At 41.0% G+C, this 27,895-nt stretch overlaps 3 protein-coding genes across 16 annotated transcripts in view; 2 read left to right on the forward strand and 1 right to left on the reverse strand.

Moving 5' to 3' along the window:
- The first annotated feature begins 41 nt into the window (after positions 1-41).
- Positions 42-5,427, forward strand: alg11 (ALG11 alpha-1,2-mannosyltransferase). The gene is made up of 5 exons (XM_077246873.1): positions 42-153; positions 670-891; positions 2,687-3,058; positions 3,652-4,226; positions 4,748-5,427. Exons 1-5 carry the CDS (start codon positions 107-109, stop codon positions 5,029-5,031), a joined length of 1,500 nt encoding a protein of 499 aa, XP_077102988.1. The 5' UTR covers positions 42-106; the 3' UTR covers positions 5,032-5,427.
- A 2,219-nt stretch (positions 5,428-7,646) lies between these two features.
- On the forward strand, positions 7,647-16,139 carry spp2 (secreted phosphoprotein 2). The gene is made up of 6 exons (XM_077246902.1): positions 7,647-7,766; positions 8,319-8,440; positions 13,772-13,894; positions 15,054-15,161; positions 15,774-15,819; positions 15,905-16,139. The coding sequence occupies exons 1-6, from the start codon at positions 7,709-7,711 to the stop codon at positions 16,030-16,032; spliced, it is 585 nt and encodes a 194-aa protein (XP_077103017.1). The 5' UTR covers positions 7,647-7,708; the 3' UTR covers positions 16,033-16,139.
- A 53-nt stretch (positions 16,140-16,192) lies between these two features.
- raph1b (Ras association (RalGDS/AF-6) and pleckstrin homology domains 1b) overlaps positions 16,193-27,895 on the reverse strand; it is a 73,966-nt gene continuing 62,263 nt past the window's right edge. For 12 of the 14 annotated variants that reach the window (XM_077246882.1, XM_077246886.1, XM_077246880.1 and 9 more), the window contains 9 exons: positions 25,835-25,994; positions 25,606-25,727; positions 25,297-25,362; positions 24,856-24,999; positions 24,237-24,347; positions 22,342-22,440; positions 22,007-22,127; positions 20,988-21,130; positions 16,193-20,222 (listed from right to left, as the gene is read on the reverse strand). In XM_077246882.1, the coding sequence (XP_077102997.1) occupies positions 17,538-20,222; positions 20,988-21,130; positions 22,007-22,127; positions 22,342-22,440; positions 24,237-24,347; positions 24,856-24,999; positions 25,297-25,362; positions 25,606-25,727; positions 25,835-25,994 (3,651 nt within the window). In that variant the 3' untranslated portion in view covers positions 16,193-17,537. The remainder of the gene's footprint in view (positions 20,223-20,987; positions 21,131-22,006; positions 22,128-22,341; positions 22,441-24,236; positions 24,348-24,855; positions 25,000-25,296; positions 25,363-25,605; positions 25,728-25,834; positions 25,995-27,895) is intronic. The other 2 variants (XM_077246885.1, XM_077246884.1) reach the window with 2 other exon arrangements.

Genomic DNA, 27,895 nt, shown 5'->3' on the forward strand with positions numbered 1-27,895 from the left:
CAGTTTGACAACCGCCATTAAACACTAGAAAAAGCGAAAAACAACAGCCGACCAGTGGTAAGCATTTCCGGGTTCTAACGCATGATGTGTTGTCATTTTGGTAAAGATGTCAGCGCACGATCACCCGTCTCTCTGTCTGTGCGATTTAATCAGGTAATAATTTTGAAGTATTTATTATTTTTTATGGATTGTGCAAGCTAGTGTCAAATAGGTGATATCCTGCGCGCTGCTGTTACAGTACGAATGTATATCAAAATCTTCTTTGTCGGATTATTTTCTGTTTAGAATGAGTGGATGGATACATTTACATGTATTTTTGAAACTTTTAAACACAGTGGTGGATGCTAATCTTTAGTTTCGTATAATTTCAATACTTCAGACATCCACCGCATTTCTGAAGATGTTGATACATTTCATGGCATAACGTCACTTTAAACCCAAGTGTGATCACCCACATTTATATGATAATAATAATAATAATAATAATCCCAAATTGTTCAGCCCATAACAGGTAGCTTATTAATCAGTACAAATGATGCTAGAGGATGTATAGGAAATCTATAACATTGCTCTTAGAATTAGTTTTTATTTTTATTAGGAAACCTTTTGCATGCCACCTGATATTACTGGGAAAGATGTGGGAAAGTATGTGACTTTTGCCTTTCACAGGTTACTGTGGACACTGCTGTTACCATGCTTCTATCTGAGTCTTGTCCTGACAGCCATCCTCTTCCTCTTCATCATGGGAGTGAGAACCTGGCTGCAGATGAAGAGGAAGACCAGGAGAGCTCAGGATGGCCGGCCTGCCGTGGCCTTCTTCCACCCATACTGCAATGCGGGAGGAGGAGGAGAGAGGGTGCTGTGGTGTGCTTTACGTGCTCTTCAAAATAGGTCAGTTATATCAGCTCTTTTAAAGTGGGACATTTATTTGACCAGACATTTATGGGTCAGAGACAAATAAGGAGTGAAAGCATACAAAAAAGCACTAAAGCTATAAATTCAATCATTTTTAACTATATTGAAACAATTTTTAGTTACATACTTTATTTTATGGTTGATTGATTTTAGTCATTGAAAATGTCATACAGAATTACATATTTAAGGATTCCATATTTATGATGATAAAAACTTCTACCAGATCAAAAGCTGAGGATGGTAATTATTCAGAAGATTTCTTGTAAAGTCGATTGATGATTATGTATGACTACAGTTTTCTCAACATAATATGAATCTTTTAAACTGGTCCATTAGTTGGTTGTCCATGGAAAACTATATCACCACTTTAAAAAAAAGAAAAAGACATGTTTATGCACTTATATGTAACTTAATATCGCATTTCAAGGGAAATCTAAAACATTATTTAATGATGTCTTATAAATTATGTGGAAACTTGCAACACAGTGTATTTGGTTCCAAAAAAAAAAAGATGTAAAAATTCTGAACAGAGCTTAAAGGGTTAGTTCACCCAAAAATTCTGTCAGTATTTACTCACCCTCATGTTGTTCCAACCCCCTAAGACCTTCGTTCATCTTTAGAACACAAATTAAGATATTTTTGATGAAATCTGAGAGCTGGATCACTCCTCCATAGGCTTCTAGGCAATTGCATCTGCCGGCCCAGAAAAGTTTGTAAAAACATTGTTAAAATAGTCCAAGTGACTACAATGGCTCAACCGTAAGTTTATCAAGCGATGAGAATACTTTTTGTGCTCAAAATAAACAAAAATAACGACTTTATTCAACTATTCATTTTCTTCTGTGTGGGCCTCTATAGTGAATTCATGAGAGCGCCACAAAGGCACTTTTACGTTTTCTCGTTGGTTTCTCACGATTCGGACTTCCAGGAAATGCACACTTTAGAACCATTTTAAACACTACATTGAGACCCATCTGTGTCATCTACTCAGTTCTCGCACATGCGCCGTGGTGCTCTCGTGAACTCACTTCAGAGGTCGACACAGAAGAAAATGAATAGTTGAATAAAGTCGTTATTTTAGTTTGTTTTTTTGCACAAACTGGCAGAATGAAATTGCCTAGAAGCCTATGAAGGAGTGAGACAGCTCTCAGATTTCATATAAAAAATCTTAATTTGTGTTCCGAAGATGAACGAAAGTCTTACAGGGTTAGAACAACATGAGGGTGAGTAAATACTGACAGAATTTTCCTTTTTGGGTGAACTATCCCTTCAAGGATCCTCCTTAATGTTTAAACTTTCTGTCATTTGTCATCACAATGAATCACGATGAAACCTGCCCTAGAATGTCTGTTTTCCTGGATGACATTGAAATGGTATTAGTGTAGCGATACAAGTCATTCAAGTATTACAATTAAATTATTTATATATCATTAATTTATGAAATTATTTCTAGATCACTGTGATTGTTTTTTTGTCCCCCCCTCCCCCATTTCTTAGTGTGTGCCCCAAGGATGGACGGATGGATTTATTTATGTTATGTTATTTATTAATGTTTACTTTGGATGTGAACTGTTATCGAGCATGACATTTTTGAATATTGTCTTTAAAATATAATCGCTCATATAAATGTATAAAGTTTTGGCATTTGAGTGAAGCTGTCTTGAAATGCATGGATCAACATGGCTGGACTTTAGCAGTAGATTATTACACAATGAAAGACTACTCGTGATTTCAGGATTCATACCTTTTTTATTCCCGTATATTTACATAGGTACCCAGATGTTTCCTTCGTGGTCTACACAGGTGATCAGGGCGTGACCGCAGAAGAGATTTTAGATGGAGCATGGCGGCGCTTCAACATCAGACTCCCCCGAGCTGTTAAGTTTGTCTTCTTGAAACATCGTCTCCTGGTGGAGGCAAAACTCTACCCACACTTCACCCTTCTGGGGCAGAGCGTGGGCTCCATCTTCCTGGGGTGGGAGGCATTGACTGAGTTTGTTCCAGACATCTACATTGACTCAATGGGCTATGCCTTCACCTTACCTGTGTTCCGTTATCTGGGTGGATGTCATGTGGGAAGCTATGTGCACTACCCAACCATCAGCACTGATATGCTGTCTGTGGTTCGAGAAAGAAACCCAAGGTAAGTCATTAATGTTACTGAATTTAAGTGATTCCACAATTTTAAAGATTCAAAACCTTAGTTTTTGGCTGATGTAGGGGTTTAAAGAACCTCATTATGACTTTATCCTAGTTCAAAACTGACCCTCTGAACTTACAACAAGGCCTTAATATAAAATGTCATTATTTAAAAAAAGTTTTAAAAGGAAGCCTAATTTTCAGTGTTATTCTAGACCTGGAAAAGTTATGCAAATAAAATCGTAAAAAATTCCATGCCAATTTTTATAATAATTTTATATATATATATATATATATATATATATTTATTTATTTATTTAGAATTAAGCTAAAGCTCTAAAATATGTTATCAGATTGAAATTGTGGTACAAAAAAATAAAAATCATTATCCTTTATCCAGTAAATTATGAACGACTTGAACAGTCATGTAAATTGTTTGGTATATAATATGTCACAATATTACTTTTCTACTGTATTTTTGATCAAATTAATGCAGCTTTGGTGGGTAGAAGACACTTTTTTCCCAAAAACAAAGTTGTGAATGATAGTGTATATTACTGGCTTTTATACATTTGTAATTACATTTGTGGATTCTAGGTTCAATAATGCAGACTACATCTCCAGTAACCCTGTACTGAGTGCCATCAAAGTGATTTACTACTGTGTCTTCGCACTGCTGTACGGTCTAGCCGGCTCCTGTAGTGAAGTGGTCATGGTAAATTCCACCTGGACATTGGGTCACATTCTGGCACTGTGGCGCGCTCCTAACCGCACGAATGTGGTCTACCCACCATGCGTCGTTCAGGCCTTCTTGGACATCCCTATTGGAGAAGAGGATGGAGAGAAAGAAGGGAAGTGTCACTGTGTGGTCTCGGTGGGTCAGTTCCGGCCTGAAAAAGACCATCAGCTGCAGATCAGGGCTTTTAGAAAACTTCTGGACAGGAAGGGGGTGGAGCCTGTCGGACGAGAGCTCGTGAAGCTGGTGTTGATTGGTGGATGTCGTAACCAGGAAGACGAAGACAGGGTACTGATGCTGAGGGGATTGTGTCAGGAGCTGGGCATAGCAGACAGGGTGGAGTTTAAACTCAATATCCCGTTTGAGGAACTGAAGAAAGATTTAACAGATGCCACGATTGGGTTGCACACAATGTGGAATGAACATTTCGGTATTGGTAAGATAACAAATATCATGCTCTCAGCAAGTTCTATCTCAAAACACTAGACAGATGTACTTTATGGAACAAGTAACAAAATAATTATTGAATACATTTTTGTACAAGTGTAAGTAAAATGTAAGTGTATTAAATGTACATATATTTTAATTTTCAACCAGATATAAATTAAATTTATTATGAAATTATTTTAGTAACACTTTTCAAGGTTTCATTTGTTAGCATTATTATGTAACATGAACCAACAATGAACGCTAGTTTTACTGCATTTTGTAATCTTAGTTAATGTTAATCTCAAAATTCACTAAGATATTTTTAAGGTAAAAAGTTTTATCTGTCAATTTTAGTTACATGAATATTTTTATTACCTAACACTAACACGATTAATATATGTTTCATTGTTAGTTAATGTGAAATAATGCATTAACTAATGTTAAAAGCGAGAAGCATTGTTTCTCTACAGTAATGCATTTAAAGGACTGTTACACTGAGAACACTCACCTTCTCCCATATCTCCGCAGGTGTAGTGGAGTGTATGGCTGCAGGAACAATCATTCTGGCTCACAAATCCGGTGGTCCGAAGTTGGACATTGTAGTTCCCTATGATGGCGGTCCAACCGGCTTCCTGGCAGATGATGAAGACACCTATGCAGACGCCATAGAACGAATCCTTTCTATGACTCCTGCAGCTCGGTTTGAGATTCGACGCCGGGCCCGTCTGTCTGTCACCCGCTTCTCAGACCAGGAGTTTGAAGGCTCATTTCTTGCAGCCGTGGAGCCTCTAATGTCAACACTGAGACTATGAGAGCGATCGAGGAGGAGGTCATGGTACTCCATGTCTCTGTCCTGACCGACTATAGTGAATCAGCCCGATATAGTTCAGTCTAGTTCACAAGCTTGTGCTGGCCCCATAATGCTGACTATGAAACATTCAATTGAGCAATTCATACTGACCTGTCTTCTCAACATTTGCTCTTTATTTAAGAAACATCCTTAAAGTAAGGGATGCATCATGGGAAAAGCTGGTTCTGGTGAGATGCCACCTTCTGCTAACTTAAAGGCAAGAGTGACTTGAATAAAAGAGTTACACTCTGCAGATGAACAGAAAGCAGTTGATTTTGTTTAATTTAAAAACACATGCTGATTTGTCTTCAGATCTGTTTTATGTACATTATATAATAAATATGGTTTATAATTATAATAGGTTTGTTTTATTTTATTGTAACAGGTTTCAGAGAGTTACAAATAAGAGTAAAAAAAAACGTGATATTTCTCTTGTAAGGTTGAACTTTGTAGCAATATTTCTGTGTAATTATTACATTAATATACATGTTATTACATTGGACAGCTGTGATCATTTCTTAGGATTGTCACATGCAGCTCTCCAACCTCCTGTAACAGATAAGGATTATTTTTACATAATAACTGCTATACAGAAAAGGCATCCCAGGAGTGCAGATTCTGGGTAAGGGGAACAGTGTGTGTGTCTGTCTGTCTAGACTAGATAGGAAAGCGACAGAGAGAGGCCAAATTAAACAGGGCCTAGTACCCAGGGACAGGAGGAGTGAACTGAGAGTATTTAAACAGAATTCTTCTTAGCTTTCAAAATCTGGATGTTCCTCTAAATAAGTAATATTTAGGTTTAGGAAGGTTTCTCATGATAAAGACACCTCATCCACCTGCAGAAATCTGATTCATCTCATGTTATAAAATTGATTATGCTTTATTAGAAATGTATTTGACAATTGGCTGATGAATATTGATACTGACTCGTAACAAATTGTTGTTTAAATTCATGGCGTTTAGTATCTGTATTATACATTTCAGGAAATTAACACTTATAAACCCAATATTTTCCGGTAATTACCATTGGAGCAGCACAGTAGAAACCAGTGAGAAAACGGAGACAGTTTCAATTTAAAATCTCAAAATCTTAAAAAAGGGTATTTCTCAAAAATCAGCGGAAGTACAGACAGACCACTAATGCTCTTAATGACAGTTGACACCTAGTTACAAAGTTACTTAAAGTCAACAGAATGTTCAAAAGGGATCCCATCAAAAAAAAGTTACCAATGTATGATTTTAATTTATAATTTAATATTTATAATATAATTTTGTAATTGCAATATTTGTTGGCCAAAGCTTGATATTTCTGCCTTTTACATTTTTGCTGTTTCCTAAATCTATAACAAGCTGTTAATGACAAATTCCATTGTAACAACGCGTATAGTTTAGCAACACCTTCATTATTGGGACATGGTGTCACAAACTCTCGCAAAATGATCTTTGAACAAAAGTTTCATTATTCCTGGACAATACCTGTGTAAAAGTAAAAAAAATGTTGTTTAACAGACTGTAAGGTCGGTGCCTAGACAGAAATGGACTTTTATTCATATTTCTCAGGGTTGGATGTTTTTTTGGAGTAAGCTGTAACACATTTCATGATTCATGAACCTGATCTACCACCAAATGAACTTGTCAAGCCTTCACTGACCATTTTTCTTCGTCTCTTGATAATAGGATTTCGAAACTACTAATTGTTAAAAAAGCAGATTTCATTCTTGCTTATGACAAAATTAGAAGTCTGTTCGCTGTTCATCAGTCTGCTCATATCACTGTCAAGAAAATATCTTGATCTCATGTATCTTGAATTTCTCACCCCCTAGTATGTTCTTGTTTGTAATTATTTACTAGCCACATAGTTCTCTAGACAGCGTCATGGATAACCGGACATTCCTCTGTTCAGCTCCCCTTTGACCTACAAAGTAGAAAGGCAACTTCAGACTGTAATCACAAGAGGCCTGCTATGGTTACTTTGCAATAATCAATTGCATTTCACTTTTCCAAGAGTAGGGGAAAATCAGCAGTTGTAGTTATTGTTTAGAAAGAAGTGTAACAGAAATGAGTTTCTTGCAATGTCAAATTTCAGCTGTTAATTCTTCACAACACAGAATACAAACCAATCTATACCCATAATACTGAAAAGCATAATAATAAAATAAATAAACAAGAATTAACTATTTAAATAAAATCATGCAGAAACTTCTGTAACATTATTTTACTGTGAATTATAAGGTGACTCATATTTTTTACCCAGAAAAACTGTTTTTTATAGCATTTTAAAGTAGCTATATGCATTTAAATATAATTGTCATAATTGTAACATTATAAAATAATTAAACGATTAATTTATAGTACTGTGTAATTTACACTGCTTTTCAAGTACATCTCTTCCAAATGACCAACATCTTTACAGTTAATTGTACGCAGTCATTTTTCAAATCAGATTATCAGAACATATTCTGGGTAAAACACGCATTGAGTCTGTATGACAAAGTTCCTCTTTATCCAGATGTGCACGAACAGGAGAGTGATGCCAAATTAAACAACGCTTTGTACTAGGAAAGGAGGAGGGGGTCTAAAAGCCATACCGGTTAAAAACGCGACTGTTTGGTGGTAAGAGCGTCCAGTCTGACTGACAGATGAAAATGAAGTGCTGTGTTTTTCTGTATCTGCTTCTGCAGGTTTTTGGAGGTTTAGGTGAGTGTGACATGCATCATTTGCATCACTGACTGGTAAGACATAAATAATAATTATCTGATGATACTCTGGTAAGACTAACATTTTATAGTATTTGATTAACAATGGAAAAAAATAGGCAGATTTTTGACTTTGCATTGCTGAAATCTAAATCAACAGTTAAAACTACCCAGATAGCGCACGTACGTCTGGAATATGTCTGTTAAAGATTACTTCATCTGGAAAGCATCTGCTGTTTACTAACATCTGATAAACGTCTTTGAGATGTCAGTTTTACAAACAATCTAAATCATAAACATATTAAAGACATCTTCTAAACGTCTATTTGATATCTGTATTGCAGATGAGCAAACACTAAAAAATATGTAAAGACGCACATCAAATAGACGTCTCCGTAATGTAAATGTGCTATCAGGGTACTTTGTTTTTATTAATAAAACGTATAATCTTTGAAATTGTTTACTGTTTAACTTAAAAGCCTAAAAGTACTTGTTTGGGACTATACTAGTAAATTTATAAACAAGTAACAAGACCTCTGTTGTGCAACCATAGGCCTTCCTCTGTTTGAGCTCAGCTCTAAAGCAGATGATGCTCTACAGATGGCCCTCAATCAGATCAATGTACGTTATGCCAGGAATCACCTCTACAGAGTATCCAAGGCGTCTGTGAAGAGGGTCAGTGCATGCTCTTTGAAAAACTGTTTTATCTGGCAAAACTGGTGTAGGGTGACTATAGGATCCAGTCATCATGGGATTTTCACACTTGACATAGTTAACCCTGGGTCCTTCTAAACCCTGTGTAAACAGAATCTTGGGATATCTTGATTTATCTTGCTTCACGTTTCACATTGCTCAAAATTTACCCAGGGTAAACAATTAATCATGTATTAATAAGCTGATTTTTCACACTGTACATTCCTAAACCCTGGGTTAATGGTCTTATTTGCGTGTCAGTGGCATTGATTGGATGAATACAGCATGTGACCTCATATTGCTATTCAGTTTTTTTTTTCTGAATAGAATTTTTGTCTATAAAGGTAAGAATGAAATAGTCTGTTCAATCAAGTTGTCCATTTGACATTTGACGGGGGGCGCAGAGGGTTCATCCTTCTGGCTCCTCTAAGGAAGCGGATGACGAGCTCGTTCTTTCCTAGTGACCGGCCGCGCGTCGACTCAGCGAACGCTGCAACGGCCGCCACATAGACTTTGAGCGTGGATGGGGACCTCCCCTTATCCAACAGCTCTTGTAGGAAACTGAGCAGCCGCAAGACCCCGTACATTCGTGGGTCCAGGTTTTTGTCGGCGCACCATTTGGAGAACACAGACCATTTAGACACGTAAAGCTTTCTAGTAGAGGGAGCTCTAGACTGCGTGATCGTGTTACTCACTCCTTCTGGCAGAGCAGTGGGTATCTGTTGATTACCCATGCGTGCAGAGATCAACGCTCTGGACGGGGATGCCAGATCGAGCCGCGAGCTTGTGAGAGGAGATCCGTTGTCACCGGAATCGGCCACGGGGCTGTTAGTGACAGCCGCGTCAGCTCCGGGAACCAAATCTGATTCTCCCAGCGTGGGGCTATGAGGAGCACCGAGTGGCGCGTTTCCCTGATTCTCTTGATCACCTGCGGGAGCAGAGAGATCGGAGGCAAGGTATACAGAGGGCGGCTGGGCCAGACTTGGGCCAGCGCGTCCTCGTTCTTCGAAAAGAATATTGGGCAGTGAGCGTTGTCTTTTGACGCAAATAGGTCGACTTCAGCTTTGCCAAATAGGCGCCATAATTTCTGGACTGTTTGGGGGTGCAGGCACCATTCCCCTGGGGGAACGTTGTCCCTTGATAGTTTGTCTGGGCCGTCGTTCAGGCGGCCTGGCACATGTGCAGCTCTCAGTGAGCACAGGTGATGCTGAGACCACGTGAGGAGGCACTCTGTGAGATCGCAGAGGTTCCTGGATCTGACGCCGCCCTGACGGTTCACGTAGGAAACCACTGACATGTTGTCTGATCGGACTAGAACATGGTGGTCCTGTATGAGCGGGAGGAAGCGCTTCAGTGCGTTCTCGACCGCTATCATTTCCAGACAGTTTTTGTGAAGGAGCTTTTCCTGGTCTGACCACAGGCCAAAGACCGGTCTGCCCTCAAAGAGCGCACCCCAACCTGAGTTGGACGCATCTGTCGAGATGACCTTTCAGTACGAAACCGCTCCCATCATCACACCCCGCTGATACCAGTCGGCTGTTAACCAGGGCTGCAGAGCCGTAATACAGGTCTGAGTCACTCTGATTCGTTCGCAGCCGGCAGCCCAAGCTCGGCGAGACGCACGAGCATTGAGCCAGCGTTGGAGCGAGCGCATGCGCAGTAAGCCCAGGTGAAGCACTGCTGCAGTTGAAGCCATACAGCCCAGCATCCTCTGGAATGTCTTCAGAGGGATGATGCTGCCCTTCCGAAAAGTCGCGGCTAGGTGTCGAACACGGCGCGCGCGCTGTGTCGATAAACGAGCCGTCATGGCCACAGAGTCCAGTTCTATTCTTAGAAAGGAAATTGACTGACTGGGCAGTAATGAGCTCTTGGTCCAGTTGACCGCGAGACCAAAGCTTTCCATATAACTGAGGAGCACAGTTCTGTGAGATAGTAGTTCTGTCTCTGACTGTGCCAAAATCAGCCAGTCGTCCAGATAGTTCATAATTCGCAAACCCTGATTTCTCAAGGGGGCGAGAGCCTACCCTACTTATGATCACGAGAAATGCATCGACCGCTGGCTAAAGGAAAACGTCACCTGTCCCATCTGCAGAGCGGATATATCAGATATCAGTGGTGTTTTTTTTTTGAGCGCGCACAACTTCAGGACTCAGTATCTACCTCACAGCTGGTCATGTGACTCACTTTGTCTTTTAGTCTTATTTTGAGTGTTATTTAACACTTTTTAAATGAGTAATATTGTCTGGTGTTTGATCCAGCATAAGGCACTGCCAAGCAACTGATTTATTAGAAAGATACTTCTAAAACATATCAGATATAAAAATCACACCAGTCTTCAACAGTGCAAAGGGTTGATAGCTCTTTCTCGACTCTGTGGGTGGTGGTGCATGGCCGTTGTTAGTTGGTGGAGCGATGTGTCTGGTTCTTTCCGATAACGAACGAGGCTCCGGCATGCTAACTAGTTACACGGCCCCGAGCGGTCGGCGTCCAACTTCTTAGAGGGACAAGTGGCGTTCAGCCACGCGAGATGGAGCAATAACAGGTCTGTGATGCCCTTAGATGTCCGGGGCTGCACGCGCGCCACAATGGGCGGATCAGCATATGCTCTCTACACTTAAAAGACCATTCAGGCGTGAGCCGGATAACCAGGAATTATACTCCTTATTAGATTTCTCTGGGTCGCCGTGAAAACGGCGTTTGTGTGCAGGCGAGAGGGTTTTCCTACCGGCTCGTTGTCTGCTAAATGAACCACTGCAGTAGCCTGTTTGAAGGGGACTGACAGGGAGAAAAGCTTTGACGGCGGTCCGGCCGCAGCGGGACTCGGCCGTCTTTTCCTTCCTGCTGACGCTAGGAAGGCTTCGCGTGCTCGGGCTTCAGCGCGATCTTATGCCGAGGCCCTCTGGTGGGCGGCGGTCTGTGATGGCTGTCCGAGCACGACCTAGGGCGGCCGCCCTGACGTCGCTGCGAAGGCTGGCTAGGCTGCGATGGACGCTGAGTGGTGGTTCGTGCAGGCGGCGGGTCACGTGAGCGGCCTGTAGAGGAACTCAAGCGTCGAGGCAGGAAGAGATTCATGGCCTGTGTGGTCTTTTGAACCTCCGAGAAACGGTCGACGAGTCCGCTCACCGCTTGGTCGAAAAGATCGGTAGGGGAAAGAGGCGCGTTCAGGAAGGTGGTGCGCTCGGTTTCCTTCATGTCGGCAAGCGTCAACCAGAGGTGCCACTCTGTGACGGTCAACGCGGCGATAGACCTTCCGATAGCTTGAGCTGCGGTCTTGGTAGCGCGGAGTGATAGATCCATCGCGCTCCTCAAGTCTGTAACGGCAGCTGGGTCCAGGGCCTTCTCATCCCATTCATGGAGGAGGTCGGCCTGTAGAATATGTAGCACAGCCATCGAGTGCAGAGCGGAAGCGGCCTGTCAGGCAGCGGTGTATGCGCGGCCGACAAGTGCGGATGTGGCTCTGCAGGCCTTGGACGGGAGGGCAGACCTTGAGTGCCATCTCGCGGAGGGTGGGCAAAGGTGCGGTGTGACCCTCTCTTCCACAGGGGGAATGGCAGAGTATCCTTTCTCGGTGGCGCCGTCCACTTGGGAGAGCGACGCGGAGAAGTGGGATTGGAGCCTCGTGGAGAAAGGTGCATTACACGACTTCGGCGTGAAGTTCAGGCAGAAACGGGGCGGGCCTGGCTGCGGGCACTGGACGGCGGCAACTCTGAAGGAAGCAGCCGTCGATTCTGTTCGGTGTGGGCTCCTTTGGCGGCGACCACTCGAGCCCGAGTCGTTCGACAGCCTGAGAGAGGAGGCACATCAGCTCAGCGTCCACTCCAGCCCGGGTCCGGCCGGATTCTTGGATCGAAGAGGCGAAGGAGCGGTGAGACGACCATTCCTCGCTGTCCAATGCCAGGATGGAACAGCAGTCCTTTGTGGCCTGTTCCTCGGCCTCGTCCTCAGAAAAACGACGGCTGTGAGGCACGTGGGCGGCAGCTGCGCGTCGGTGAGGGGAGGCGGAGAAGGCGAGAGCGAGGCTCGAGGGAGGGAATCCGGCGAGCGCGTCGCGGTGGCCACAGGCTCCGGCATCCTATGGGAACGGCGCTTCTTTTTGTGCGGTCCCGCATAGGGTGGAGTGGGGTTGAACGCTTCAAATCGAGCCGAAGCGTCGACATCAGGGTCGACATCGGAAGCGCGTCGCAGAGCTCGCATCCTCCAGACGAGAGGGCCAGGGCTGCGTGTTCCTGGCCCAGGCAGAGAGCGCAGATCTCGTGGCGGTCTCCATCCCTGAGCGTGGCTCCACACAAGCCGAAGGAAGTGCAAGGCATCTTGAAAAAGACGCTCGCTGCTCTTTTAGAGTGATGTTAGAGGTAAAAAAGGATACGTCGCCGGATAGCGTAGCTCGCATGGATGGCTGAAGGTGACGTAGACGACCGGCTTCTTCAAGCGCTGTCCTGGGCTGGCTTGTCGCTTCCTCGACGGCGGCGGCTTCTCTCAAGATCCAGCGATGCAAGAGCTTCGCTGAAGAGATGAAAATCAGAGAATACAGCCTACGAGCCTTGCTTATATACGCTAAGCCACGCCCATACTGGCGGGCTTTGACGTTGTGAAGGCGCGAGTGCCCTTCATTGAACGTGACGTCACGTCGGGCTCAGTGGTAGACTGCTGCAGTTCCCGCAGGGCAGCCTATGAGCACGCTAGACAGCCTGCTCTAGGTATGCTAGCTGCTGCACTGTGTTGACAATGGATACAAAAATTAAGGATAATTTTTTGGCTTCAATATCTCAAAAAGATGAATCTTTCCCGTAGCATAAGCTAACTTACGCAATACGAGAGAAACGCTCATAAGAGAACTGAAGTTATGATGTGACTTTATTTTGTCCATCGGGATGTGATTGGATCATTGGATGTGATCTCATGTGAGTGACAGGTTGTTCTGCCCAAAGAGACGAGATGACGCTTTAAGAGGGAGGGGAATTTATTTTGATTAAAGATTGCGAGGGCACATAGAAAAAGACATGCACGGATAAATCATTTATAATGAATACTGCAATATTCCATACTAAAAAAAAAGAAGAAGAAAAAAATATTTGTTAATTTTGACTTCATGGTGACTTTAAAAGTGGGAGTTAGAACGACAATGACCCAGGTTAAGCAGTGTGAAAAGCCCTAAGATTGTGGGATGGTAAGAAAAGTACAACAAAATGAATAGTTAAAACAAGCTAGGCAACAAAACCCAAATTATCATTAGCAGCGAATACTAGCTTTCATATTGTCAGTGACTGTACTGTGATAACTAACTGTTGATCATTTGCTTTTATTCATTTTAAGATTGTTCCTCTGGGAATGGACACATATGATCTGCATCTGAGGTTTGGCATTAGGGAGACAGAGTGCCAGAAGACCTCTGCGGCCGACCCTCAGGGCTGCATGTACCGCAAAGGTTTTTTTGTGGTAATCTTAAGGACTTAATTTCACATTAATATCATGTGATGATTGGCATGATTAAGGTCTGGGTTGGCCTATAGATAACTGGTGTTTATGACACTTGAAGGCAATTAGTGCTCTTTTTTCTATCTTTATATTGTGACAGAACAGCTGATGTTTCTAATGGCGTAGTTAGTCTCAGTGCAATTGTACCAGGGCTGTGCACCATTCAAAACTGAACTGACAGAGGCAATCTCTGAGTCAGCTCCCTAACTTCCGCATGAATTTGTATATATTGTGTACATGAATTCAGGCACTGCAGTAAGGATCCTGGCTCACTACACATTTGGACACTGGTTACTCTATTTCCGGCAACATGACTTTAGAACTTCTGTTAAGGGAATTGTGGAATTTAGGGAGCAAAAGTTTCAGTGCACTGCTAGGATTTTGTGATTGAGACAGCTCTTAAAATGGCCTGACTCCCTGAAAAGTGCCTTGACTACTGAACTAGGGAGCTGACTGAGATGCACCCCACTCCTTTTTGATACAAACTCAGTGGCTGTACTGTAATTGTGGTAGAAAACAGCAGAAGTGGAAAGTCCAGGTTCAGTAAACAAGTACAAGGTTCAAAGTAAATGTCCTCCTCAGTAGTTTGTTCCAATCACCTTGATTTGCTAAATAGCAGTTTTTCAGCCAGTAGGCAGAACTAATTAGTGAGATCAGCTTGCTGAGTTCATGGGAGGAATAAACTTATGGCAGGACTTTTACTTTCTGACCCCTGGCCTTTCCACCTCTGGAAAACAGGATGCAATATGTAAATAATTTGAATAAAGTTCTGCTGTGAGTGGTTGTAATTTTCAATATAAATTTACCCATCATAATCAGAAACTAGAAACCACAACAAAGTGAAAGTGAATGAAATAGCGCCTATATTTGTATTTAATGTACAAATTTACTGAATTTCATTTTAGAGAAAATGGTGAAAGAACTATGATCTATGTACGATATATATATATATATATATATATTTGACATTGCCTATTCACTATCATTCAAAAGTTTGATGTCACTAATATTTTTTAAAAACAAGAAATGATCTGTAGTGACTGCACTAACTGTGTATAATGATTTGTAATAGCAGTACAATTAATTTTTTTTAATGAATCTTATGTGATTCCTGTTTTAGTCGGAGGCAGGGTGCTATATCAGAGCACGAGTGACTCAGGAGCTCAGTCGCATCATCTCTCTCAGATGTACAAAGGCAGACCGCTCGAGCTCAGAGTCCAGTGAGGAGGTGAGTGTGAACATAAAGTGGTTCACCATGGACTTGCAAACAGTAGCATGAGTAGATACAGTATGAGCTGAATTTTAAAGGGCTATGAAACCCTAAAACACTTTTTTTTTTTTTAGATGTCAACAGATATGTACAGGTTGCACATGACTGAAAACAATAATAGCACAAAATATGTTTATCAAGGGCAAAGAGGTTATTTTTTAAAAATTTCTGAGCCATTTTGTTCTTATATAATGCAAGGTTGAACTAATGTCACTTAATGTGAGGTAAACGTGTACACTCTGAGTTGTGACTGGCAACAAGCAGGAAGAGCTAGAATGATTTGCATCAGTAAATGTAACAAAAACTATTAATTGACTTGTGCCGTAGTATGCAAACCGTCGAGGATAGTTCTATATTTTGAATATTAATATGATTATATATATATATATATATATATATATATATATATATATATATATATATATATATATATACAGTATATCATTTATATAACATTTTGATAAATCCACGACTGAATGACTGATCAATTAATAAAATAATTTGATTAGCCTTAAGTTGCTGAGAGGGGCAATGTGATATAATTTGATGATGACTTCTTTCTACCAACAGGGGAGAGTAGGATTATACTACAATTTAAATAATTTTGGGACTAGAGGTAAACACATTTATGTATTTTTTTTTTACACTTTTATATTTGGTGTATTGTGACCATGTTGATAATGCTCTTGTTATATTTGTAGACCGCACACATTCAACTTTATCACCAAGTATTAATGTGTCTCCACCAATTCATGCTGGCCATCACGACAACAGGGAAACCAACCATGTTCGTGGCAACCATTTCAACAATCACCTGCCATATCACTGACCTGCAGAATAAAATCACATGAAGATGCTTCCTACAAATTTTAAGGTGCTACAAATATAAAGCTAAATGAAAGACTACTGTACTAGGAATTTTGCCACTGGCTACCCATAGATACCTGCCATCAACCTCCCCAAGAAACCCAATGAAAAGAACAGAAGCATGGATATCAATGTGTATAATTTCATTTTAAATTACACATTTTGCAGAGAGATATGCAGAGCATGATGTTCATAGACCTTAAATGGATCAAGACCGGATACTATAATAATTTAATATTAACTTCATTTAGTCACTTCTCAACAGCCTGAAAAGTTTCATGATATTGTAAATACATTCAATAAACAAATTTTTCAAAAAGAAATGTGGACATGAGATAATATGCATACTTGTTTGTACATATGCCAAGTGGCCATAGAGCTATTATAGATGGTACTTAGTGTAAGATTCTGAAGTTGCATGTCATGTCTGAATGGTGAAAATCAGCCAGAATCCTTTGACCGGTAAAACCAACAGGGAAATGTAATAAAATGGTATTTTCTTGTAAGGTGATAATATTTTGATAGGTTGTTTGATACGCATGTTCTAGAATCTTTTTAAGGCATGGCTGTATTCATGAGCCAATAATACAGGTTATAATACAGGATATAAGATAAATCTATGTGAATAATGATTGTGTCATTCAGTCACATGACTTAAAAGTCCATCTCTTCATAGGTGAACAATTTGTAAAAGTCAGCTTGAATGTTCACCAGAGGAAGTAAGGACTAACAAGGAACAGCAAGGCAGTCATTTGTTTAACCTAGACAAAGATACTGCAGCAAATGAGAATAGCTACATTTTAAACAGGTCTATAAAAAAAGCAAACATTCCACAGTCTCACAGAACTAGACATTGAGGCAACTCCCTGAACAACTCCTCCTTCATGTTAAAATTTTGACAATTACATTTAAAATGCACTTAAAGTGGCTCAAAGAATAATAGTGATCAGAATAGATGCTAGATGTATCCACTGAACACTGGATCTGCCACATAATTGGTGAAAGTCGTGCCGAACTAATATACCAACCAAACACACAGTCTACATCGAGCTATACATCTAATACTCCTCAAACAACAATAACCATCCAATTATTTAAAAAAAATGCAGTCTAAAATAACAATCTCTTCAGATTATTAAATAATAATATAAAAAGAATATAAAACCAAAATTAAAAATCCCACCCAACCCCAAAGTTTAAAACATTTGTCTTCCCAAAAATCAATAAGATTATTTAATATTATGCAGTTTTGTCTTCCATGCAGTACCAAGGTGTTGAAGTGGAATCACTCAGTTGTTTGAAACTGAAACTGATGCACTGTCACAAAGTCACAGTTAAGCTGAAACTTCTTGAGTCGTTTTATACAGAAGAAGTTGAGCATAATCAACAAAATGATGGCTTACCCTCTACAACTATGACAGACATGAAATTAGCAAGCAAGAGTGTCCAAGAAAACTTGAAGTTGAATCAGTTTGTTAGTTTGGTGCTGTGGTCCCGTTTGGGTGGGGCTGGAGGCGGCCCTCTCCGTAGCGTTGCATAGCCTGAGATATTCCCGGACATGAAGCCACTCCCACTGTGCCTCTGTTGGTCATGCAGAACTTCAGGGGGAGGTGGTGGCAAAGCCATGTCATCCATTGTGGCCACAGGGTCCACTTTGTCTCCCAAGACTCGCGAAGACTTCCGTTTCAGTGTCTTGTTAAGGTCCTCCAAGAAGTTGGGTTGCGTGGTGCCTTTGGGAGAAGATGGCAGAATAGGGCCCCCTTGCATGGAAGGTGGTGAGAGCGGTGGAGACTCTCTAATAGAGTTGTTACAGCGAAGTGATGCTGGGGGTTGCGACTTCTTCAGGGAACTCTTGCCCCAGGCAGGCTGGGGCTGTGGATTAACCACAGCTATTTTTGGAGACACACCATTTGGATCACCTGGAAGGGGCGGTGGTGGAGGGAGGTCAGACTCCAGTGGGGGAGGAGGGAAGAATTCATTCTCTGGGGGTGGAGGGGATGGGAAGTCTGAAGTTGATTGGTGGTTCTGATTAAATTTGTTCTGCAAAGCCATAGGAAGATTTGCCAGATTGAGCTTCCCTGGTTTGGGGGGTGCACGTGGACCTGTAGAAAACTCTTTGGAGGGTGAGATGCTGGAGGTTGATGTTGATGAAGAAGCAGAACTAGGGTTAAACTTGCTCACCAAGTTTCTGCAGGACTCCTGGTACTGGTTGCGTTGAGGAGTCGGTGGAGGTTTCTTGACACCTGCAGCTGAGCCAGAGGGGGATTTTCTGATAGGAGAGCTTGACATCAGAGGAGGAGGAGGGCCTGACATGGGAGGAGGGGGAGGAGGAGGAGGAGGAGGGGTAGGGCCTGACATCAGAGGAGGAGGAGGAGGAGGGGTAGGGCCTGACATCAGAGGAGGAGGAGGAGGAGGAGGGGTAGGGCCTGACATCAGAGGAGGAGGAGGAGGAGGAGGAGGAGGAGGAGGAGGAGGGGTAGGGCCTGACATCAGAGGAGGAGGAGGAGGAGGAGGGGGAGGGGTAGGGCCTGACATCGGAGGAGGGGGAAGAGGAGGGGTAGGGCCTGACATCAGAAAAGGAGGAGGGGGGGGGGCTGACATCAGAGGAGGAGGAGGAGGAGGGGTAGAGCCTGACATCAGAGGAGGAGGAGGAGGAGGGGTAGGTCCTGACATCGGAGGAGGGGTGGGACCTGGATGAGGAACAGGTGGAGAAGGAAAAACAAGGGTACTCTCTGGTGGAGGTGGTGGAAACTCAGGTGACCGCTGTTGCTGCTGGGCTTGACCTACAGGCTGCCATTTTGGTTTAGCCTTCACTGCAGGTGGGGACTGGGGAGCTTTGTGGCTCTCCGCTTGATTGGCCACTGCAGGAGATGCAACAGGAAACTGGCTAGCAAGCTGCTTAACCAGGGATGGCACTGATGAGGTTTGGCTGGCGAGGGGCAGTGTCTTGGAGATGCTGTGCTGCTTGGGTAGTGTTGGTGGGGGTTGGTTCTTTAATGGTGTTGGAGGTGGAGGAGGAGGAGGGGGAGGTGGCGCTGGAATTTGAGGTGATGGAGCTACTGGAAAAATGCCATGGGAAGTTTTGGGTGCTGTTTGGGGTAGAAATCCACCAGTGAAAGTTTTTGGTAAAACTGCTGGTTGAATTGGCAGCTGTATTGGGCATGGTGGAGGTGGTAGATTTGGAGCTGGAACAACATGCTGTTGAGGAGGGAGTGTAGGTGCAGGTGGTGGGGGAAAAGGGGTCTGATTGGCTGGGGGCAATGCATCCTGGGATACATTGGAAAATTTGTGGCCAAGAACTTGCTTGAGTCCATTGGTTTTGAAAGGTGCCTGGACTGTAGAGAGAGGTGGAGGAGGGGGAAGGCCATTAGCCTGGAGAGGGGGTGGAGGAGGTGGTAAAGGGTGTGACTGAATTGGCACTATGGGTGGAGGAGGTGGTAATGGTTGTGACTGCATGGGCATTATGAGAGGAGGAGGTGGTAGAGATTGTGACTGCATTGGCATTATGGGAGGAGGAGGTGGTAGAGGCTGTGACTGAGTAGGTTTTATGAGAGGAGGGGGTGGTAGAGGTTGTGACTGCATGGGTATTATGGGCGGAGGAGGAGGTGGTGGTGGTGGTGGTGAGGGGGGCAGAGGGGAGGACTGTAAAACTGCTGCTGGGGCTGGTGGACCAAGCTTCAAAACAGCCATGGCTGATCCTGGCGGAGGCATTGGGGCAGGTGGTGGAGGTGGAGGAGGAGGAGGTGGGATGTTTGCCCCTGATGGAATATTGTTTGATTGTGGTTTGGATACCGGAGGGACTGGTGGCACTTGCTTCTGGATTTGAGGATGAGGTTTGTGGTGACTTGAAGCCTGAGAAGCATTCTGCAGGCGAGTAATAGTGCTGTATTTGGCAAACATGGTAGGAGTAGCATGGTGGGGGATACTGGAAATAGGAGGTGGTGGGGGAGGTGGTGGAGGAGGAGGTGGTGGCGGGGCTGGAGTTGCTTGGGGTGGTGCCTGTGTCGGAGCTTGGTGGACACTTCCACGTGACTGTGGAATTGAATGTGCATTTGGCTGTTGCTGTAGGTGTGGATGCTGCTGTTGGGGCACATGATGAGAAGAATGGGTGCTATGGCTTGAATGGGTAGAACGGATTGATTCTGGTCTTGCCTGAACCAAAAAACAAATAAACAAAAATCAATAATGTGTTATTTCTTATTTGTATATCTTATATTTATATATCTCCCTATTTAAATACACTTCATTCAGGTCATCATCTCATTAGTATAGTCTCTAAAACCTGAAAAGGGTGTTATAAAAAGGAGACATTCGAAATGTACAGTTTGGGGGGCTCCTACAACGGGGTTGAAAACCACTGGCACACAATAATAGTCACCCAAAAAAGAAAATTTCACTACATATTTCAGCACCTAATTTCATGTGGTTACAAACCTGAATGACTGATTTTTCATGCAGTTAAAAAGAATGAGGACTAAAGAAATGAAGATTCAATAATGACCATAATAGTGGTCCATACAACTTGAACTATATTCCAATTCTTCTTAAGCCACACAGTAGCACCTTGTGAAAAAGACCAGAATTTAAGATGCAACTGTCTAAAAACCTTAGTTTATCATACAAAGCTGTAAGGGTTTGATATCATTGAATACATAATTGCATAATTTATTGCAACTGCATGAAGAAAAGTGACCAGCAGAGTCTACAGAATCCTTTTGTGTTCCACAAAAGAAAGGAAGTCACACAGGTTTAGGACATGAAGGTGAGCAAATGATGATGGAATTTTCACCTTTGTGTAAAATTTTCCTTTAAATAATTGGTTCATCTTAGTGTTTTATCAAGAGATCAATTGAAGAAAGTGGCAGGTAAAGAGCAAATATGTATCTCTCCAAAACAAAACGAGAAAGAAGAACTCACCTTTGTGCTCTCCTCTATCTGAGTCCCTCTCTTCCAGGCCTCAGAGAAGATTGAACTGACAACACTCTGGGAGCGGGCATGGGAGGATGACGTACCATCGGACATACCACTGTCTGTCTGGCTAGAGTGGTTTGACTGTGACTCTTTAAGCACAAACAGATTAAACATTAACGATAACCCATACACTTACAGTAATGCAAGTCAGTAAAATCACTATTATTCCATTAAAAAGGAAATGCTCCAGAACTTCCAATGCTTATATTTCTAGAAATTTCAGTAGAAAAACATGAAAAATAAGTTTATAAAGGAGCAGTCAGTAGCCTGGTTTCTATTACAGGATTGCGCAAAACTTTTGCGATATTTTCTAAAAGTCGATAAAAACTATTGCGAAATCACGACGTTTCCATTAACCTATGTTATGCGACTAAAACGGATTTTTTTCTTCTGGCAATAAGTCATTCCAAACCTCATGGGAATGCTTATTGGTAGGTTTACGTATATTGCAGCCACCGCACAAGCCGTATTTTAATCGAAGGAGACGTAGGTGTGTTCCACGCATTAATGGCAAGCAAAGCCCCTTATACTTAGAAGCGGCCACGTACGAGCTGTTTCTGGGTGTTTCTCCCTTCTATCTGCTTCAAGGTCTTGATAAATTGTGGCATTTCTTTTGTTGTTTAGAATCCAGTATTCCCATATTTCTTTTGTCTTTTATGAGTTTAATAAAGAACTCTGTCTCTTCTTCTGTCAAAGCATACCACGCTTTCTTTAAATAATGATCGAATTTTACGTACGCCAGGTGACCTGTAAATGCAAAAAAGCGGTTTCCATTGCAGTTGTGCAAAATATTGCTTTTTCAAATTGCCTGAAAAATCACCTCATGGGACCATAAAAACGTATTTGAGATATATGTGTGTTTTTGCGAAATTGACATGTTTCCATTGGGCGTATTTTCATTTCGCAATTTAATTTGCGCAATGTGAAGGGCAATGGAAAACGCAGCTAGTGTCAAAGTTACTCACCAGGTATACTGACTGAGCTTGTTCCTGACTTGATGCTGGTGCTGGAGAGAGAAGACCAGTCATAGGCAGCTTCAGTGCGCTTCATGGCTTCCTGGTAGTTCACATACAGTTGCTTCCCATACTGTGCATAAAACACAATAAGCAGAGATTAGGCTTAAGAAATTTCCAATGTGAGCTCTGGCAACAAGTTATTTATCAAATACAGAAGAATGTTAGTTGTATAAATAATTTGGCATATTAACTTGTACTAGAAGAGCATGTTGAGGGGCCATAGGTTTTTATTAATTTTACTAATTCATTAATAAAACAGAGGACAGGAAAAGCCATGGGATTACCTTAGCAATACGAATCCCATTGACCCATTGGTGTAGAGTTCTGACATCATCACAGCACAGGTATTTGATATATTGTGACTTCTTCTGGATCTGAGGGTGCTGTGGGCACAATCAACAATGTTACCAAGACAATGAAGAGGACAATGGTTCAAGATAATTTATTTGGCTTGCTAATACTTATAAACCACAAGAGGGCAACAACAAGGGTTTATGGCCTGGAGGCTCACTGAGCAGTTATGTTCATTTTTGAAAACATGAGTTTTTAATAAGTAACTAGATAAGACAGTTTGGGGTGTGAGTGTGTGCCATGTACATTGTAGAACAGCTTTATTTAACTCATAAATTGAAAAGCCCCATTATAAAACGCCATTGTAAAAAAATCTTCAAAGAACCAGCAGTGAATTTTGGTGCGTTCAAGTCATCTCGTAAAGATCGTATTTACGCGTTGAACGCCACCACATGTCGTAAATACGAGTGGGAAGCTCAGGATTTTCTTTAAGCCCCGATCTTTACGAGTTGGGTAAGTTTCAATGAGAAACATGGCGGGACACCACAAAACTTAAAGGTATTTAGCAGTGATATTGTCAGGCTTTTCTATTCACAGTGTATTAAGTGAATTGCCTGCACAGAATATGATGGCATTATAATATAAGAATGCAATTTGTAACGATTAAGTTTGCAGTGGTTCATAAATTAATTAAAAACATAAAAAAGCAAAGCACACCTGCCTGATTCTTTGTTCTTCTTTTTCTAGAACTAGAGTTTGAGAACCCTGCTGTATTTTTGTGTAATTAATTAAGAGAAAGTACATCGCATCTTACTCCAACGAAAGTGACTTGAACACACCTGCCATCGTTCCCACCTCGTAAGTAAGAACTTCCCAGGAAGACATGAACGCACCATTAGACTTCCGGGATCTGACATCATACCTACACCACTCTATTACCAAATGTTTGAGTACAGACTTGTTTCATTAGCAGCTGAGGTTTGTTAAAATGTTGTTGAAATGCACTACCATTCGAAAGTTTGTAGTCTGTCAGATTTTTTTATGTTTTTGAAAAAAGTCGCTTATGCTCACCAAGGCTGTATTTATTTGATACAAAATACAGTTAAAACAGTAATACAGTGAAATATTATTACAATTGAAAAGTAACTGTTTTCCATTTTTAATAGATTTAAAATGTATTCCTGTGATGGCAAAGCAGAATTTTCAGCAGCCATTAACTCCAGTCTTCAGTGTCGCCTTCAGAAATCATTCAGATATTCTGATTTGTATCATTTCCAATGAACATTTCTAATTATTATCACTCTAGAAAAAGGGAGTAATGTAGGGACGTCAATATGCGGGGGTGTTGAAATCACTTTTGAATGCATGTTCACTTTTCAATTTCACTTTCTGATTAATAGAAAGTTCAAGAGAACAGCATTTATTTGAAACAGAACACTTTTGTAACAATATACTATACATGTTTTTATTGTCAAGTCTGATCAATTCAATGCATCCATGCTGAATAAATTGTATGAAAATTATAAAGAAATTATATAATGAAAAATAATAAAGAAATATTGCAGTATTTTTTAAAAGTTTAGAATCAGTATGATCCAGTTTTGGAAAAGGTAACAAACAAGAGCACCTCCATTTAAACAGGCCTAGGGATAAGAAAGAAAGAAAGAAAGACAGACACACACACACACACACACACACACACAGAGAGACACACACACACACACACACAGAGAGACACACACACACACACACACACACACACACACACACACACACACACACACACACACACACACACACACACACACACACACACACACACACACACACACACACACACACACACACACACACACACACACACACACACACACACACACACACACACCTTGAGGGCCAGGCAGTAGTCAGTGGGGGCCTTGTACTTGCTTCGGTAGTCCTGACCATAATAAACATTAACATGGTCCAACTGCAGGAAGCACACCAAATCCCTGGAAGCCTACATCATTCAAAATAAACATTAATATTGTTTTATATTTATTACCATCTGCTGTTAATATGGACAGTTTATTCTGTATAGCTTACAGTGAATGCAATTGAGATGATAAAAGCAAACATTTAGAAATACAATACTATAAACTGCAGATACAACAAAGCAGAATCAAATATCCAGGGACAAATCTTAACTGGCATGTCATTAACTGTCACAGAATTTGATACTAACACAAAACCCAAGTTTCATTTGTATGCTTGTAATAGACTTGATCAAATAATGAGTAACTAATGTTTTCAACTTAAAATTATATCACAAAATAAGACATGAGGCATGGGAGGGGATGTCAAAGTGGATGACAAACAGCATATGGTTTGTGTAGACTAGAGTATCCTCAGTGAATCCATAAACAGGAAATTCCACTCAAGAGTTCATTAGGTTCTATGTCAATTTAAAGAGAACATGACACCAAATCATATGATAAAACAAAATAAACACACACAATAACACTGACCTTGGCTTTGCCCTTCGGCACAAAATAGATGCCAGATGCCCTCAGCAGAAAGTAGCGCTTCTTCCAAGACTTTTTACCATCCTCCTTCAACCACAGCACTCCCTCAATTTCAGGAACAGACACTGAGCTTCCACAAAAACATTCCTTCAAGACATGCAGATACAAAAACATTATTAAGCATTCTAAAAAAAAAAATGTTATCTTGACAGATGTAGACAGATATAAACTCTGTCAGCCATCACAATTATCACTTCCAAATTAACATCACAGTGATGAAGACTTTGGGTCACATTCACTAACTGCGTGTGTATGTACTTATTTGCATGTTAAACAAGGACAAATATTAAAATCTGATGTTTTGTACAAAGCAGTTGCATTATAACTACATTTTTAGCCATATTACTAAGCAGTTGTGAGGTGTATGAGAGGTGTATGTTTCACCTCCAGCAGTGCCTCCTTGTTTCTGTCTGCCATCTCAGAGGTCTCCTTCCTCCCAAGTAAATAGTTCTTAGAAACACAACATGCAACAAGTGAATAAGGGTGATGGAATATAAAAACTTCAGTACACACACAAAAAAAATCGCAACTCATTACTATTACTTTAAGCCTAACTTTATGTAAGAATGTGTGAATTTACAATACTGTTCAAAAGTCTAGGTTTGGTAAGAGTTATTTATGTTTTTAGAAAGAATGTCAAATGTTTAATCAGATTTTTTTCAGAATATATGTAACAAAAAAATAGAGCTTCACCTGTGGGTTTTTGAAAAGTGCATACTTTTCAATACGCTCAATAAACATGAGTTTGTTCTGACTGTCTCTGGTCCAGTTGAGCAAGTTCTCCACGAGGTTCTCATGGTCTTCAAAAATTCTCTCTGAGGAAAAGACAAAGTAAGAGGGAGTGAGAGTGATAAAGTATATAATAATCTACATATTGTCCCTCAGGTTCACAAGTCATCTAAGCATGTGCAAGCATCCTCACCCATCTGTAGCTCAGGGATGGTCTCGACCAGGGCCCAGTCTGGACTGTAACCGCAGTGAGATTTATCCAGCAGACTATCCAGCACCTGCCTGACTGTCTGCCTCTCGTCCACCATCATGGTCTTTGAACTCTCATCTGACATGTGTACACGTATCACCAGCTGATGAAGAAGATTTAAAGGAAAGCCCAGTTTGGTTAATTCAAGTACATTTAATATTGACTATATTTACACATTTCACAGATTATACACTAGAACACTAGAGTCAAACGTTTAGACATAATTGACTGAATTTTTGCTTGTCATGAGTTTAAAAACTTTTTTATCTAAAGGAGTATGTTTAAATGCTTGACTTTAGCGCTGTAGATAAACATATATTATGACTACGTATGAATATATTTACAAAAATAAATATTTTTTAAATGGATGAATTGGATCGGATAGTGGAAGAACCAGCCAATAAGTGGATTGTAAACATGGCAACTCCATCAATACCGTTTAAAAATCATTCCAGGATGCACCTCATGTTGGTTGGTTTGTTTGATCAAGTTGATTGACAAAATGGCCAGAGTGTATCCCCAAGCTAACTGTAATCTAGACAAAGGATGACTACATTGAATAAACTACAATATAATCAGGTTTTGGCCAGTTAAGATTAATAAATTATGTTCCATCACTGCATGCCATGGCCATCAAAGACCCTTCCCTAGGAGGAGCCGTCAACATTAGCCAAACAAAATTTAAAAGGCCACGGTTATGTAATGTAATGAAATATACAAATATACGAATATAAATATAATGAAATAAACAAATGGCATGCAATTAAAGTTTGTGCACTTGTTGGGGATATTGTATAGAAGGAAAACATAATTAGTACAGTATGTTACAAATATGTACTTCAAATTGGAATGTTTGACTTTGCGCAAAGATTTATGAACTGAATTGGAATATGATGTGGATCATCAGAAACGTGGTTTTAATAAAAGACTAACTGGGAACAGAATTGACAACTGGCTTTCATCCCTCTCTATTTCACACCCCATTTTCTTTCTTCCAGAGAGTGAGGAACAAAGAGCTGGGAGTGAGAGAAAGTGTTGCATAGGCACATTAACAGACAGCACTGCCAGAAGTCCTGAAAGTCATAAGAATATCAGGGAGTATGAGGCACTTTTCCAAACCTGGTCTCAGCAGAAAACACTCTGCTAATTTATGCTCTCTACACTCTCACACATATGTTCAAACAAACACGCAGACCCACATTATAACACACATCTGGACCTGGGCTGCCTCATTCTTTGACCTCAGTACAAACAATCTATCACTTTGTGCAGTTTCAATTGAAGGAAACGATTGCGTACTAACTCAGAACCGTAGCAAACTGAAACACAGATGAATGCAGAAAACGACAGAATTTCAGCAAATAATCACTAAATTTCACACGCTTAATTTAACCGAATAACCACTTTTAAAGTTTATATCAAAGTTTATATGACCTATGTTTTGACTTAACTGAATATACACTTTTTTCAAGACTTTGCTCAGGTACCCAACATTTAGTACATGCAGTGAAAATGTTTCTGTTTTTCCTTAATTTAATTTTTCTTTCATTACAATTTACATATTATATTATTAGCTATTTGAGTGAATATTTGAGCAAACATGGACTCTACAAAGTAGAATTTTAAATATTTCTTATTGACCCCCCCCCCCCCCATTATTTTTATGTATTTATTTATTTATTATTATTGAAAGCGTTTTTGACGCAGTATCATTCTGTATCGGTCTCGCTGCACCATTGCTGCCAGTTTTCTTTTTACACATAATGAATGGAAACAGTCATCTGTCTTGGCTAAAGAGGCCCAATCACTGTACTGTATCTAATTCATTCACTTGGTATTAGTATGTGCCTGGTGGCATTTATTTTGACAGCCCTTTTCTAATAGGATACATTGTCTCTAACAAATAAACCCAAAACTCAGACCAGTTTACACGACAATAAAAAAACACAAAGAACATTTTTAAAAATGTAATTTGAAGTAAAACCTTCACCGACGGCTATGAAG

This window comes from Siphateles boraxobius, unplaced genomic scaffold (genome assembly GCF_051911475.1).
Source record: "Siphateles boraxobius isolate OS27281-9 unplaced genomic scaffold, OSU_SipBor_1 29, whole genome shotgun sequence".
In the NCBI taxonomy this organism is placed as follows: domain Eukaryota; kingdom Metazoa; phylum Chordata; class Actinopteri; order Cypriniformes; family Leuciscidae; genus Siphateles; species Siphateles boraxobius.

Coding starts and splice junctions, on each gene's coding strand:
- alg11 (XM_077246873.1), top strand. CDS start 107: ATGTCAGCGCACGATCACCCGTCTCTCTGTCTGTGCGATTTAATCAG. Junction 154..669: donor TGTCTGTGCGATTTAATCAG/GTAATAATTTTG, acceptor TGCCTTTCACAG/GTTACTGTGGACACTGCTGT. Junction 3,059..3,651: donor GTTCGAGAAAGAAACCCAAG/GTAAGTCATTAA, acceptor TGTGGATTCTAG/GTTCAATAATGCAGACTACA.
- spp2 (XM_077246902.1), top strand. CDS start 7,709: ATGAAAATGAAGTGCTGTGTTTTTCTGTATCTGCTTCTGCAGGTTTTT. Junction 8,441..13,771: donor CCAAGGCGTCTGTGAAGAGG/GTCAGTGCATGC, acceptor ATTCATTTTAAG/ATTGTTCCTCTGGGAATGGA. Junction 13,895..15,053: donor ACCGCAAAGGTTTTTTTGTG/GTAATCTTAAGG, acceptor TTCCTGTTTTAG/TCGGAGGCAGGGTGCTATAT.